Genomic DNA, 13393 nt, shown 5'->3' with positions numbered 1-13393 from the left:
TGGGAAGTGTGGCAACAAGTTACAAACACAAAACGCAGCAGGGACTCGGAGCCAGGCTCATTATGGCTTGAAAACGCCAACGTCAGCAAGAAGGAAAAGGGGCTGGCTTTAAGTGCTGGAGCAGAGCCTGCGCTGTTTGAAGCCTGGATCAGCCATACAAGCCCATTGGGTGCCCTTGGCCAGGTCACACTCTCTCAGCCTCAGAGGGAAGTAACAGCAATCTCCCCCCAAAGAAATTTGCCAAGAAAGCCATATGATAGGTTTGCCTTAGGGGCACCATAAGTCAGATATGACTTGGAGTCACACAATGACAACGGTATGCTAAACCAGAGTGCCGTGTGGAGCCTATTCCCTCTTTTCTTGGCTGCCCATGTGGGGCCTGAGTAGAGGGAGCTGCTGATAGTAGCCCCACAGCCTCCTATGTACCCGGCCTCCCCTGACCTGGCACTAGCCGGACCATCACTGTGAGGATGGTGGGACTTGTAGTCATACCACTTGGAAAGCAGCAGGTGAGGAGGTCGTGGTTCCTCCGCTGCCCAAATCCTGCCCTGGCCATGAAGGTCTTCTCACAGCCCAAGCCCTTTGCCTTCTGGAGACGGGAGCAGCAGGTGGGAGATGTGAATGAGGAGAACAACTTCCTTCCTTGTGGCTGTAGCAGGAAGCCATAGAAATAGCAAAGAGCCCGGCCATTGCCTGGTAGGAGAGCTTGCTGCTGCTGCTGCCGCCCCCCCCCATCTGGCCCCGTGGGACAATCTCAGTCCCTTGCGCAGGGATGGAGGGGGCTGAAGACCGAGGGGGCACCAAGCTGGGCCCCTGACTCCCTCCACACTTCTGGGGGGGGGTTGTTGGGCATTCATGGGGGGACCAATGGAGAGTGGGGGGCAGAAGGGCCTGACCCTTCTTCCCAAAGGGCTCCTCGGTATCAATCCCCTCTCTCCCTTTTGGCCAGGAAGCTGCCACCCTGCTGCTCTGCCATCATATCTCTGGGGAGGGTTTGCTGGCTCAAAACTGGCCTGGAGCAGTGTGTCCTGGCAGCCCCTTCCTCACCTGCTCCACAGCAACAGGCTCAGCCCTCTGCCTTTCTTTCCCCGCCAGCATCCGGTAGGCTGCTTCCTAAGCTGGCGGCTTTCTTTAATAGCCCCCCCCCCCCCCCCCGCTGGTCTTTTGTACCCCTGGAGCCTGTGATGCCTGCCCTTTCGTTGGCTGGCACAGAGAAGTTGGCCCTGGCTCTTTGCCATCCTGTTGCACCCTCCCATTTCCCCGGGAATTGTCCCCAAGGCACACTGAGAGCCCAGCCAGACAGGAGCAGAGGGGGGTGTGGGGTGGCCTTTATGGGCTCAGTCCTTCCAGGACCAGGCCAAACACAGGTCAGAGGTGGTGGTGGGGGGTGTCCTTGCCAGCCATGCAGGGCAGGGGGGGCTATCTGGGGTAGGGGTCTTTTGGGGTGGCATCTGTAGGCTTAGCCCTGCAAAGGGCACAGACAGTGAGTGGCTTGACTGTCACCCTGTTGATCCCAGAGGTGTTTCTCCCTTGGAGAACTGGTCCTCGGGGCTTCATGGCTCCAAAGAAGGCCTGGCAGGTGGAGGACACTGGGGGATTCTGGGAGCTCCAGCCCCGGCAATTAATCTCTCTTAGTTTCTGTCAGGAGGCAAACCTCAGCCATTCCTCCTCCGCTTCTCACCTTGCCTTTGGCTCCTGGTCTCCCTGGCTGCCATGGGGGAGGCTGGGCAATTCCAGCTCACCTGCAGGTGTTGCAGGCCTTGCTGCCTGGCAAGCCAGAACCAAAGGCACCCCTGCCCCCCTTCCTTGCCTCCCTCTCCTTTAGCTGCTCATCCAGCTGGGAAAGGAAGGAAAGAAGGAAGGCAGCTGCCCAGACCTGCCCGCCTGAGAGCCTGCCCGCCTTCCTTCCTTGTCTTCCCGTCTCTGCCACCTCCCTGAACACTGGCAGTGCCAAAGCCTCCAAAGCCCTGTGTCTGGAGCAGAGGCCCAGGGAGATGCCCTCTTTGCCCTTCCCTTGGCTGGAGGGCAAAGTGCAAGCATGGCCTGTGGGTGACCCCCAAGCTCTCTAGGCCCTCCACCCCATGGCTGTCCCTCTGTGCCCCTCCTTCAGCTCAGCACAGCCCTGAATGGAGGGAGGGGGAGGAAGGGGCTCAGGGCTGGCCTGGCTGCCTGTGGGAACCTGCCCTCGATCCGGGAAGGGAGAGGACCACACAGGCGCTGGCGGGCGCCTTGGCTCCCCTGACCAGACTGCATCATGGTGGGGTGGGGTGGGGTGGGGGAGCTCCCAGGTTGATGGAGATAAGTGGCGAGCAGCCGGGACGGTAGGAATTAATGCCAGCTGGAGATCTCCTGCAACAGGGACTTTTTCCAGACAAAGCGGAGAGCACATGGGGGGGGGGGGTTCCTTTTGAGCCCCACCTTCTGGCTGCATTCAGAGGCCAAGATGGTGGACACAAAGCCAAGCACAACAGGGAGGAGCATCAAAATATTGCCCTTCTGGTAGAATTCAAAGATACAGCCATGTTAGCCTGTAGAGCCAGTACGTGGAGAGGTCTTATAGCACTGTTGGTATGCTCAGGGCTCTCTTGATGCTCTGCTGGAGAAGAGGGGCCTCCAAAGCCACCCCAGCCTGTGTGCCTTCCCTGCTCTGTCCTGGCAGAGGGACAAAGGTCTCCATGGGGCCTGTGGCCTCTCCAGGATGGGTCTTGGCTGGTCTGCCATCTGGGACAACAAGGGAGGTATGTGCCCAGAGTTGGCACTGGGTTGCCATGGGCAAGCACTGGGGGCAGAAGCAGACCCCCTCTGCCTTCCTTGAGCATAATGCCCCCCTGCAGTCAGACAGCAGAGCAGCCCTGGTGCTTTGCCAGGAGTTCAGCTTCCCTCTATTATGGCAACTCCCCCCTCCCCAAATTTCCTTCAAGCATGGTTGGGTTCCTCTTTAAAAACCCTCAGAAGGTGCAGACGAGTGGAGAGGATGGATGGATGGATGGATGGATGGATGGGGGGAGGAAGGCTGAGTGTTACTGGAAACACTGCTTAATCTAGAAGAGAAGCAGGAGCAAAGGGGTTGGGGGAGAAGGCAGAGGGTCCTTTGTGTAACATGAAACCTCCTCCTGTTGTGTTACCCTTGCGAGACCTTCATTAAACTACAAAGGAGGAATGCCTCTCAAACAAGGACCAGGCGGTGGAGGGACCACTTTCCCAAGAGTTGTGGGGCTGGAGGGCAAGAGGGTAGGAAGCCATTAAGGCTGAGGGGGACCAAGGAGTGGGGAGGATGGGGTCCCTTGAGCCTTTGTGTCTGGCCTCGATTTGGAGGCAATTAAACCTGAACGTTTACAATCCAGGTTATATAAATGGCCAACCGTTAAAACTTTTTACGTCTCTGGAAATTGGAAGCAGGCTCAGCCAGGCCCCATCTCAGAGGCAAATGGTGGGACCACAAGAATGAAGACCAAGCCCTCCCCTCGCCCGCTTTCTAAGGAGGCCAAGAAACCCCTGCATCCCAAATGTCTTTGCTCTACAGCCTGGGATGGAGTTAAAAGGAGCAAAGGCTGTGGGGGGGGGTAGCACTTGGGGAGGTTATGGTGGCATCTCCCAAAATGTGGTAACTGAGTTCTCCAGAGCCGCTTCCCCAAGGCCTTGCTGACCTTCCACCTGCCGAGAGATCCGTGGGAGACCCTCTCTTGGGCTAGAAGCTGGCGCTTTACTGCTCCATGTTGGACCAGGTTGGCTGGCAAGGCAGGTCCAGCCAAGCACCTCCTCAGTCCAGGAGGGCCAAAGCCCTCCAGCCAAGGCCGACTTGTGGGCTTCCATCCCTCCTGGCAGGGTGGCAGTGCCCAGCCCTCCTTGCCCATTCTTCCTTCAGCTTTACCACCGGAGGCAGGGAGACCCCATTGGGGTGGAAGGGCTCCAGTGCCCCCGTGGTGCCAGCTGTTAGCCACTCACAACCATCAAGCCACCAAATGCATCTGAGGAAGGAGGCACATGTCTGCAAAAGCTCATGCTACCAATTTCTGTCTTTCAGTGAGTCTCAAAGATGCTCCACTCTACTGAAACGGTGAAAGAAAGGGGGCCATGCCTCAGGCCCCTCCATCTTCCCCCACACTCCGTCAGCAGCCTCTCTGCAGGGCTGGTCTCCCACCTCCGAAGGGATGCTGGACATTGAAAGCAAGGTGGAGGGGACACAGCTGCAAAGCCTGGGAAGACAGTGTGGTTTTGGAGGAAGAAGCAAGCCAGGAATGAGGCAAGAGGGGCGGATGAAATCATGGAGGGCAGCGGGGAAGGAGGGATGCTGCTTTCCTTCCTTCCTGCCCGGCCCAGACTCATGAGAACCATGGGAACCAAATGGATTTGGGAGGGAAGAAGGGGGGACCACCCTTGCCAGTCCCTTGGGGCTGGGGAAGCCTGGGTGGGCCCTGGAGCACAGCCCTGGCTTTCCTAAGAGGGACTGGGCCCAACTAGGAAGGAGGGGGCCGTAGGGTGTCAGTCTCCCCTTCCCTCCCTCCATTTTGCTGCCATGAAGAGAAACAGAGGCCAGCGGTGCTGGGGCTGAGCCCATCCAGCCGGGCTCCGCTTCCCCTCCTGGAGCAAAGAGCTGCTTGAAGGCCGTCCAGGAAAACATGACTGTGGCTCCCTCCCTGCCTGCCTTGGCTCGCACTCCTGACCCCAGACAGATGCAGGCAGAAGAGCCAGGCAGCCCTTCCTGCCCTGGGGCAGGTGCAGGGCTACTGTAGGAGGAGGGCACCCCTTTCCTGAGCCACAAAGGCCCTGGGCCCTCAGGAGCTGCTGCTGCTGCTGTTGTTGGGTACCTCCAAGTCGTGTCTGGCTTATGGTGACTCAAAGGGGAATCACAGGTTTTCTTGGCATGGTTTGCTCAGGGGGGGGTTTGCCACTTTGGCTGAGGAAGTGTGACTCGGCCACGGTCACCTGGTGGGTTTGCATGGCTGAGTGGGGATTTGAACCCAGGCCATAGTCCAGCGCTGGAACCACTCTGCCAGAGGGGCCGAGGAAGAGGAGGAGGAGGCAGCAGCCGGAAGGGGTCAAGAGCTGCCTGGCAGAGTGGTTCCAGCGTTGGAACCACTCTGCCAGAGCCCCTCCTGCCCTCCTTGCCCAAAGAGGCAACTGCCCTCAGTGGGAGGAGGAGGAGTGGATGTAGCCCTTTTGGCTCTGGGGCAAGGAAGCCCCCTCCTCACTCCTCCTTGGCTTCTTTTCTGGAAAGCGGCTGCTCTAATTGGAAGAGTCTGTGGGCCAGAGGAGCTGCTGGGCCTCCAAGGCCCCGGAGGAGGAGGAGGCTTTGGAGTGGGGTGACCCTCCAAGGAGGCCTCCCCGGGAGCCAGAGGGGGCCCAGAGCAGCCCCCAGGAGGCTCCAGGTCCGGCTGGCTTGCAGAACCAGGGACAGGGCAAGGCTCTTCCGCAGCCTCTCCTGCCCAAAGCTCTTCTCCTGAGGCCAGGCTTGAGTGCGAAAGAGAGCCTGGGGGAGAGAGAGGGAGCCCTCCTGGAAGGAGAGCCTGGGCAGGGCCTGCCAGCCTCTCTCGGGCCCCTTCCAGGCCCCTGACTCCGGGAGGCGCTGGATGCCCACCTTCCCCTCTCCCGCCCTTATCTTCCAGGGCAGGCCCCCGCCAGTGCCAGCCAGCCATGCCAGCCCGGCCGAGGGGGCAGCGGAGGGTCTCTTGCCAGGCCTTGGGCCTCCTTCCCTGGGCCTGTCTCCCTCCTCCTGCCCTGGGCCCTGGGGCCTCCCCTGGGCTTCCTCCCGGCTGGAATCCATTTGGAGTCCGATGGCGTGCCTCTAACCACTTGCACATGGCCCCCTTGCAGGCCCCCTCCCTGCCTCACTTTCCCTCGGAGGAAGGCCAAGGGCCTGAACCCCAGGCGGCCGGGGCTCCCTGGTCCAGGGGGGAGGGAGGGAGGGGGTCCCGGGGTCTCCCTTCGGGGGGGGGGGGGGGGGGGGGGGCCCGGGGCCCCCCGCCGGGGGGGGGGGGGGGGGGGGGAGGGGCGGCGCCCGGCCCTCCCTCCTTCCTTCCTCGGGGGAGGGAGGGAGGGGCCAGGCGGGGCAAAAGGGGAGCCACCAGGAGGGAAGGAGCCTCGTCTTCTCCCGGCTCCAGAGACCCACAGAGGCAGAGGGAGCTCTCCTCCGTCCCTCCGCCTGCCTTCTTTCCCGGCCGCCTTCCCTCCTGCCTTCCTTTCGGGGGTCCCTCCCGGCCGAGCCCCTGCCCTGCCTGCCTCCTTCCCGCCGCCATGCCGCCCAACTTCTCCGGCAGCTGGAAGATGAAGAGCTCCGAGAACTTCGAGGAGCTGCTGAAGGCGCTGGGTAACAGAGAGAGAGGGAGAGGGAGAGGGAGAGGGAGAGAGGGCCCCCCCGGAGGGAGGGGGAGCAGGGCAGCCGGGGAGGGAGAGGCTCCGAGGCGCCCTCCACCTGCCCCAGGGCCAAGGAAGCCGCCCTCCCTCCCTCCGCCCGAGGGCCCTCGCTCACGGCTGGCAGATGGGGGGCAGATGGGGGTGACGGGGCGGGGGCATCCCCCAAGGCCAGGAGGCCAACCCCTCTTCTGAGCATCTAGGGCCTTGGCAGGGAAGGGGGGAAGGAGAGCCTGGGGGGGGCGGGGGGAAAGGCCCCCCCCCCCCCATGCCTGCCCCCCCCAAAAAGCCCGAGGGGCTCCGGCAGCAGCAATGGCTTTGCGAGTGGGGAGGGGACCGTCTCGCCGGTCCCTTTTTGCCCCTCCGCCCCATTTCGGGGCTCTTGGGGCAGAGGAGAGGGAGGGGTTGTGGGGGTCCCTTGGCCAGCCCCCCCCCCCCCCCTGGCCCCCCCCCCGAGGCCGGACAGACACGCCCCCGCCCCCCCCCTCCCCTTCCCCGGGCCCCGCCCCCCCCCCCCCCCCCCACAGAAAACTCTCTCTTTGGAAAAGGGGGGGCAAGGGCATTGCCAAGGGGCAGAAGCAGGGAAAGAGGGCGCCCTTTCTGGCCCAGAGGATGCTCTTCTCAGCCTCGGCCCCACGAAGGAGAGGAGCCCCATATAGGGCCTTGTGGGGACTGCTCCCTCCCTCCTGTGGCCCCTTTTCTCCCTTCTTCTTCTTCTTCTCCATCTGCCAGGGGCAGCTCCAGGGGCATGGCTGCCTGGCAGACACCAGGAGAGGAGCCACAAACCAGGACCACCGCTGGGCCCCAAATCTGGGGGGCAAGAGCAACCCATTTCCCCACACAGGGCCCTCTGTGTATGTGGGGGGGGGTCAGCTTAGGGGGTCTGCTGCCCATCACTATGGGCCAAGGGAGGAGGGAGGACTTTGCCTGCCCCCCTCTCTCTCCTGCCTTGGGCCCCACAGAGACCCCCTTTGGTCCCTCTGCCCCAGGGCCCTTGGGGAGGAGAGGGCAGGGCCGCCATGGGGCACAGTGGGCTTCCCCTTGCCTCAGCTAGCCTTGCAAGAGCCCAGCTGCCCTTGGCAGAGGATGCCCGATGTGCTCGGTCCTTCCCTCTCCAGGCAGACAATGCTCCTTTCCTATTGTTGGTGTTTCGACAATGCTCAGGAGGAGATGTGTTGCAAACCAAGGCGCCCCAGGCACCTGGAAGCCTTGCAGGCGGAGGTGGCAAGGCACCCATTTCGCCACAGGAGCCAACCCCTGGCACCTGCAGCCAAGGCAGCGCCCGGGACTGAAAGGGACCCATTCAGGACGGATCCCATCGGAGGGCGTGAAGGGAGCCTCCCAGACGGCACTGGGTTGGGAAAGCAGATGAGTGATGCCCTTGTCTGGCTTGCCCTGGGACAATTTTGTGGCGCAGCCGGTGATGAGCTGCTCCTGTCCCAGTTGTGTCAAAGCAGAAGCAGCCAGAAACAAGGTGGGAGCCTCGGGGTGCCCTGCAGGAACGCCCGGATCCTGGCAGAGAAGGTGGCATTGATCGCGGGGGAGCCTTGGCCGGAGCCTCCACACAAAAGGTCCCTACGGTTCCGGCAGGGTTGGCTCCTGGCCAGGGCCTGCTTCCTCTTTGGCACACAGAGAGGGCACAGCGAGTGAACCTGCATTGTTGTTGTTGTTGTTGTTGTTGTTGTTGGCACACTTTACTTATACGCCACCTTATCCCCCAAATCAGGAATAGAGGTGGCTTACAGGTAAAACCAGACACAAAAAGACAGACAGATCAAGCAGACAGATAAAACCAGACAGAAGGTTATTGTGGAAGTGCAATTAAGGTCTCAGTAACACTGGCAACTGTTGAATACTTGTAATTTAATTTGAAATTGCTGTTTACATTATTGATCGCTAATTACACTTTCATGATAAGCTTTAACTGGAAACAGTTTAAAATGCAGTACAGTTTCCTGCTGAAGACTTTCCTTGGAGAAGATCTAGAGGTTTATCTTGGCTGCCACCATGTTCTCAGGCTCCGTTTGAAAAGCTAGGAAGACCTTTAAAGTCCTAAAAAGGATCCAAGGCCAATCTGTCTTGACCGCGGCCCCCTTGCCCTGAGCTCTCCCTTCTAAAAGGACCAGGCTGGGCCCTCTGGGGGGCTTCTCTCCCCCCTCCCGGTGGGTGCTGAGGGCCTGCCTCCATCTCCCTCCAGGGGTCAATGTGATGCTCCGGAAGATCGCGGTGGCCGCTGCCTCCAAGCCCGCCGTGGAGATCAAGCAGGAGGGGGAGGCCTTCTACATCAAGACCTCCACCACTGTCCGCACCACCGAGATCCACTTCAAGATTGGGGAGGAGTTTGAGGAGCAGACGGTGGACGGCAGGCCCTGCAAGGTGAGGGGTGCAAGTGGGGCTCCCTGTGGCCTGCGGCCCCCTTTGTCTCTTGGAGAGAAATGTCCATCTGGCAGGGAGGGGTCTCTTCTGACCCCTTGGCCCCCTCCTTCTCTCCTTCCCTGCTGCTCTAGCTCCTGGGCCAGGGGCTGCATTGCCACTTTGTGCCTCACAGCATGGCCAGCAGATGGCATGAAGGGCCACTTGGTGTCCCCAAGAGTCCTGTCAGGATGGGAGCTGCCTGCCAGGGACAACCCCTTGGTCATCGGGGCCTCTTCCCCATCTCCCCTGGAAGGATGATGGAGGAGAATGGGGCTCCATGGTGCTATTCCCCCCCCCTCCGCAGAGCCTGGCCCGGTGGGAGAGCGACAACAAGATTGTGTGTGAGCAGCGGCTGCTGAAGGGCGAGGGGCCCAAGACCGGCTGGACCCGAGAGATGACCAACGACGGGGAGCTCATCCTGGTGAGAGGGCCAGACCCTGCGTGGGGGACAGAGGGTGAGAGGGATGGTGGCATCCTCAAGGGAGGGAGGCCAATCCTGGAAGGGGGGGTTCGGCTGGACACAGGGTGGAGGGGAACCTGGGGGGTCTGATCCACTGCTGCCTGGCTTGAGCTCCCTGTCTCTTCTCCCTTGCTTTGCAGACTATGACTGCCGACAATGTTGTCTGCACCAGGATTTACGTCCGGGAGTGAGAGGCCGTCGGGGGGGGAGATGGAGGGGGTGCAGGAGCCAGACCCCCAACTCAGCCACAGAGGGAGCCTCTGGCCAGCAGCTCTCCCCCACTGTCCATCTCTCTGTCCATGCTCAGAGGCTCTGCATCCCGCAAGACTTAAGGGAGCAGCTTGTCTCCTGGCTGTTCATAACATTCCCTTATCCCATTGTGGATGGGGGGAAGAAGCCCCTTCTCTCCTGGCACTCCCCTCACTGCCCCCCAGGCCGGCCAGACCCCCAGCTGCCTCCCAGGGTCCTTGACCAGCTGACCTCTGCCCTCTGAAAGAAGACACCCCACTCGCACACTCACACAGAGACACAGATGTGCCGAGCATCCTTCTTTGGGGGAATATGGGCTCAGATGTGGGGGGCTCACCAAGGAGACCCCCGTCCTGGATTGTTGCGTCCTTCCTTTTCTGCTGGAGGTGTGTGTTGGGCACCTCTCCAGTCCGTCCAGTTCCTAAAGTGGCTGCAGCTGGTCTCCTCAGTGGAGGAGGGGGCTGGGTGACCTTTTTGGCTGAGGGTCCTTTAAAATGGGGTACAAAGCCAGAGGCACATCTGGGTTATTTTGCCGTCCAGAAGGAGCCTGGGGCCCCCTTATCCCCCCCTCTGCTCCTGTAGCATAAGAAAAACAGAGAGAGGGTCACTCGCACCCCACCCCAAAGGTCTCCCCCACTTTCCCTAAAGCTTCTGCCTTCGCTTTGGAAGTATTTATTTGCTCCTTGTGTAACAAAGACCAAAAAAAGGAAGCCCCCCCCCCCCCCCCCCCACTAGTGGCCTCCTTCATGTTCATCTGCCGCCTTTTGGCTAATAAATGTCTTTCCAAATCGATTCCTGGCGAAGGAGCGGCTCTTTTGTGTCTGGTGCTTGCTGGTCTGCAACTCCATAGGCCTCTGCTGCCCTTTCTCAGCTCCAGGGCCCCCCAGTCACTCCAAGATTCCCCCCAAAACACACAGCATTCTGCCAGTCCCATAAGAGGATCCCTCCTGGAGGCAAAAGGGCTCCAGGATATTTAGAGACAGAGAGAGAAAGAGCACTGGCTGGTGGCTTTTGGCAAGCAGCCCCCCTGGTCTAAAAATAAGCCATAAGGGGCTAATGGTCTCTCCAGATGCCCCCCCCCCCACAGAGTGGCATTTGGGCTCAACTGGGGGGCAGGAGGAGCAGAGTTGGTGGGGCCCAATCCCCATCTTCCCCCAAACATCCCCCTCCAAAAGTGCCAGGGAGGGGGCTTCAAGGGCAGCTCCCCCTCCCCTCCTTGGAGCTCTTGGCTTCCCTGCTGAGGGCTGTTCTATTTGGGGCTTTTCCTGGAGGAGGGCAGCATGGGTCCACATCTCTGCCTAGGAAGTGCTGAGGAGCAGTCTGGGGTGGCACAGGGCCTGGCACACACCTGCGGAGGGGCACTGTGTCCCCTCTGCCCCCAGACTGGCCTGAATCTTGTCTCTAAACCAAAGGCAACCCTTCACACTGAGGGGGGTGGTAGAAAATGGGGCATTGCCCCCCTAAGAGCTCTGCCCTGCCCCCTAATTCTCTTTCTCTCTCCTGCTTTCTAGCCAGCAGTAACTTGAAACCTGACCGTTTAGGAACACAGCTCCAGACTCCAAAGCCAAGAGGCAGGCCAAGAGAAAAGGAGTCCAGCCTCTGCTTTGCAAGGCTAGAAATGGGAAGGGAAGTTTTATTGGGGGGGCAGACCTGATTCTGCCCCCCCTTCCTCCTGCTGGTGGCCGCAGCCCCACTCCTGCAAGCCTCCCAGGGGTGTGTGTTTTCCCTTAAGTGTGGGCATCTGCCTTGGTACAGTATGTTGCTGAAGCCAGGAAGGAGGATCCCGGGCCTTTGTGATGGAGCTGGGGAGGGGGGCTCTTCATGCCGCCTGCCCCCCAGCAGCCCTCTTGGCCAAAAGACCCCTCTCTCTCTTTGGCAGCAAGACCTCTTGAACTCTTTGCTCTGTGTGGGAAAGCTTGGCAGGGAGGGAGACGATGCCAGCAACAAGCCATTTTCTGTCAACCCAGGTGGCCCCAACTCCCAGGCAACTGGCTCAGGGCAGAAGAGCAAAGGACAAGGCTGTAGGGAGGGAAGTGGGGGGCAAGGCCGGCTTGGGCTGGACCTTTCCACCTGATGGCCAAGAACAAGGGGTGCCTGCCTCCCCCTCTGCCTGGCCTGGCTGTTGTGTTAAGGATGCCGAAACCAAGGCGGGGTGGAGGTTCTCTGCACCCTCTGTAGCCCCCCCTAAGTAGCAGCCCCTTCCTTCTAGGCTCCTGTGGCACCGGTGCTGCCCAGCTGGCTTGGCACAGATGTCCTCTTGCTCCCAAGCCCTGGGCCCTCTTGCACTCAGCACTTGTGTCTTCAATCTCAGGACTTTTGGTCTTTGCAAAGAGGTATCCTTCATCTATTCATTTTCATGGATTGCTTCACCCACCTTTCCAAAGTTGGCTATTACCCCAACAGAAGACTCCTGTGTGGCAAGATTTGTCCAGAGGGGTTTGCTTTTGCCTCATCCAGGGGGCCATTGCTAGGCCTCTCTCTCTCTCTTCCCCATCCTCTCCCTCAGCCTTTGGCTTTCTCTAGAGCCCAGTCCCCCCCCATGGCCACTGCTGACCCCAAAGAGGAGGCCCAGGGAGAAAGGGGAGCCCCTTTGCCCTGAAAGGAGACAAAGACCCTGGCTGCCTTCTCTTTCTCTTTCCTTCCCCCCCCCCTTTAGGTCAGGGGCCTCCTGAGGGAGTGGGGCTCCCCTCTGACCCCTTGGTCAATGGTTGCTAAGCCCTCAGGGGCCCCTCACTCCCAGGGCAGCCATGCACCCCCCCTACCACCCCCTTCCCCTCCTTTCTGAGGACTGATGATGGATGGCCTGCCAGGACTGAGCGCTTTCCCAACCCCTGACCCCCTTGGCCTCCTGGGTTGCCAGGCTGAGTCCCCCCCCCATCCATGGTGCTAAGGGGGGTGGGGGCCCTCCTGTGGGATTTGGGGGTTCACCGCTGGGAAAGGGCCCCCTCTGCCCCCTTCATAGGCTTCCTGGCCATAGATGATGGGCCACCCCAAAGGCCCTTCCTCTTTTCTGGAGGAATGGTGGGCTTTGGCTCAAATGAGGACAGGCCCCCTCCCTCCCTCCTGCCTCCAAGCAGAGCTTCTGCTGCGCCAACACTGCCCCCCGGAGGCTCCAGCTGGCACTGCAGGGCGCTGTCCTGGGTCCTCTTCCTCCCTTCTCCTCCTTCTCTGAGAGCATGGCCTGCTGGCCTTCCACCAGCAGCAGCAACTGCCTCCCTGCCCGGCCTAGTGGCCTTCCCCTAGACCCCCGCCACCTCCTCCTCCTCCAGCTGCAAGGGTCTTCCATTGACATGGCTGCCAGTGAGAGGCCCCTCCAGACCACCTGCCCTCCTCCGCCCTGGTCAAGCCCTGCTTCAGGCTCATGATGTGGCCAAATATGACAGCCTCAGTTTCACCCTCTTGGTTTGTAAAGGGATTTCAGGGCTGATCTGTTCTAGCAGCCATCTGTTCGTCTTCTTGGCCATGCTTTGCACTCTTCTCCAGCATCACTTCTGAAAGGAGTGGCTTTTCTTCCTATCCGCTTTCTTCACTGCCCAGCTCTCACATCCGTAGATAGTGATGGGGAATACAATGGCTTGGAGGGTTCTGACTTTAGTATTCAGTTGTCTATCTTTACCCTTAGGATCTTGCCTAGCTCTTTCATGGCTGCCCTTCCCATCCCTAGCCTTCTTCTGACTTCTTGACAGCAGCCTCCATTCTGATCAATGCTTGAGCTAAGGTCTGGGAAACCTTTGACTATCTCAATTTTCCCATTGTGTAGGATGAAGTCTTGCAGTTCTTCTGTGGTCATAATTGTTGCTTTCTTAATGTTTAGCATGAAGCCTACCGTGGCTCCTTCCTCCTTGACCGTCAGTAATTGTTCCAGGTCCTTGTTGGTTTCTGCTAGTAGTACTGTGCCATCTGCATAGCTTAGTTTGT

At 60.1% G+C, this 13393-nt stretch overlaps 1 protein-coding gene across 1 annotated transcript; it reads left to right on the top strand.

The window, feature by feature from the left end:
- Positions 1 to 6030: 6030 nt before the first annotated feature.
- CRABP2 (cellular retinoic acid binding protein 2) lies at positions 6031 to 10257 on the top strand. Its single transcript, XM_042438841.1, has 4 exons — positions 6031 to 6307; positions 8549 to 8727; positions 9071 to 9187; positions 9367 to 10257. The coding sequence occupies exons 1-4, from the start codon at positions 6235 to 6237 to the stop codon at positions 9415 to 9417; spliced, it is 420 nt and encodes a 139-aa protein (XP_042294775.1). The 5' UTR covers positions 6031 to 6234; the 3' UTR covers positions 9418 to 10257.
- The last annotated feature ends 3136 nt before the right edge of the window (positions 10258 to 13393 follow it).

Source organism: Sceloporus undulatus, chromosome 9 (genome assembly GCF_019175285.1).
Source record: "Sceloporus undulatus isolate JIND9_A2432 ecotype Alabama chromosome 9, SceUnd_v1.1, whole genome shotgun sequence".
In the NCBI taxonomy this organism is placed as follows: domain Eukaryota; kingdom Metazoa; phylum Chordata; class Lepidosauria; order Squamata; family Phrynosomatidae; genus Sceloporus; species Sceloporus undulatus.
This window is presented reverse-complemented; position numbering and strand designations above follow the sequence as displayed.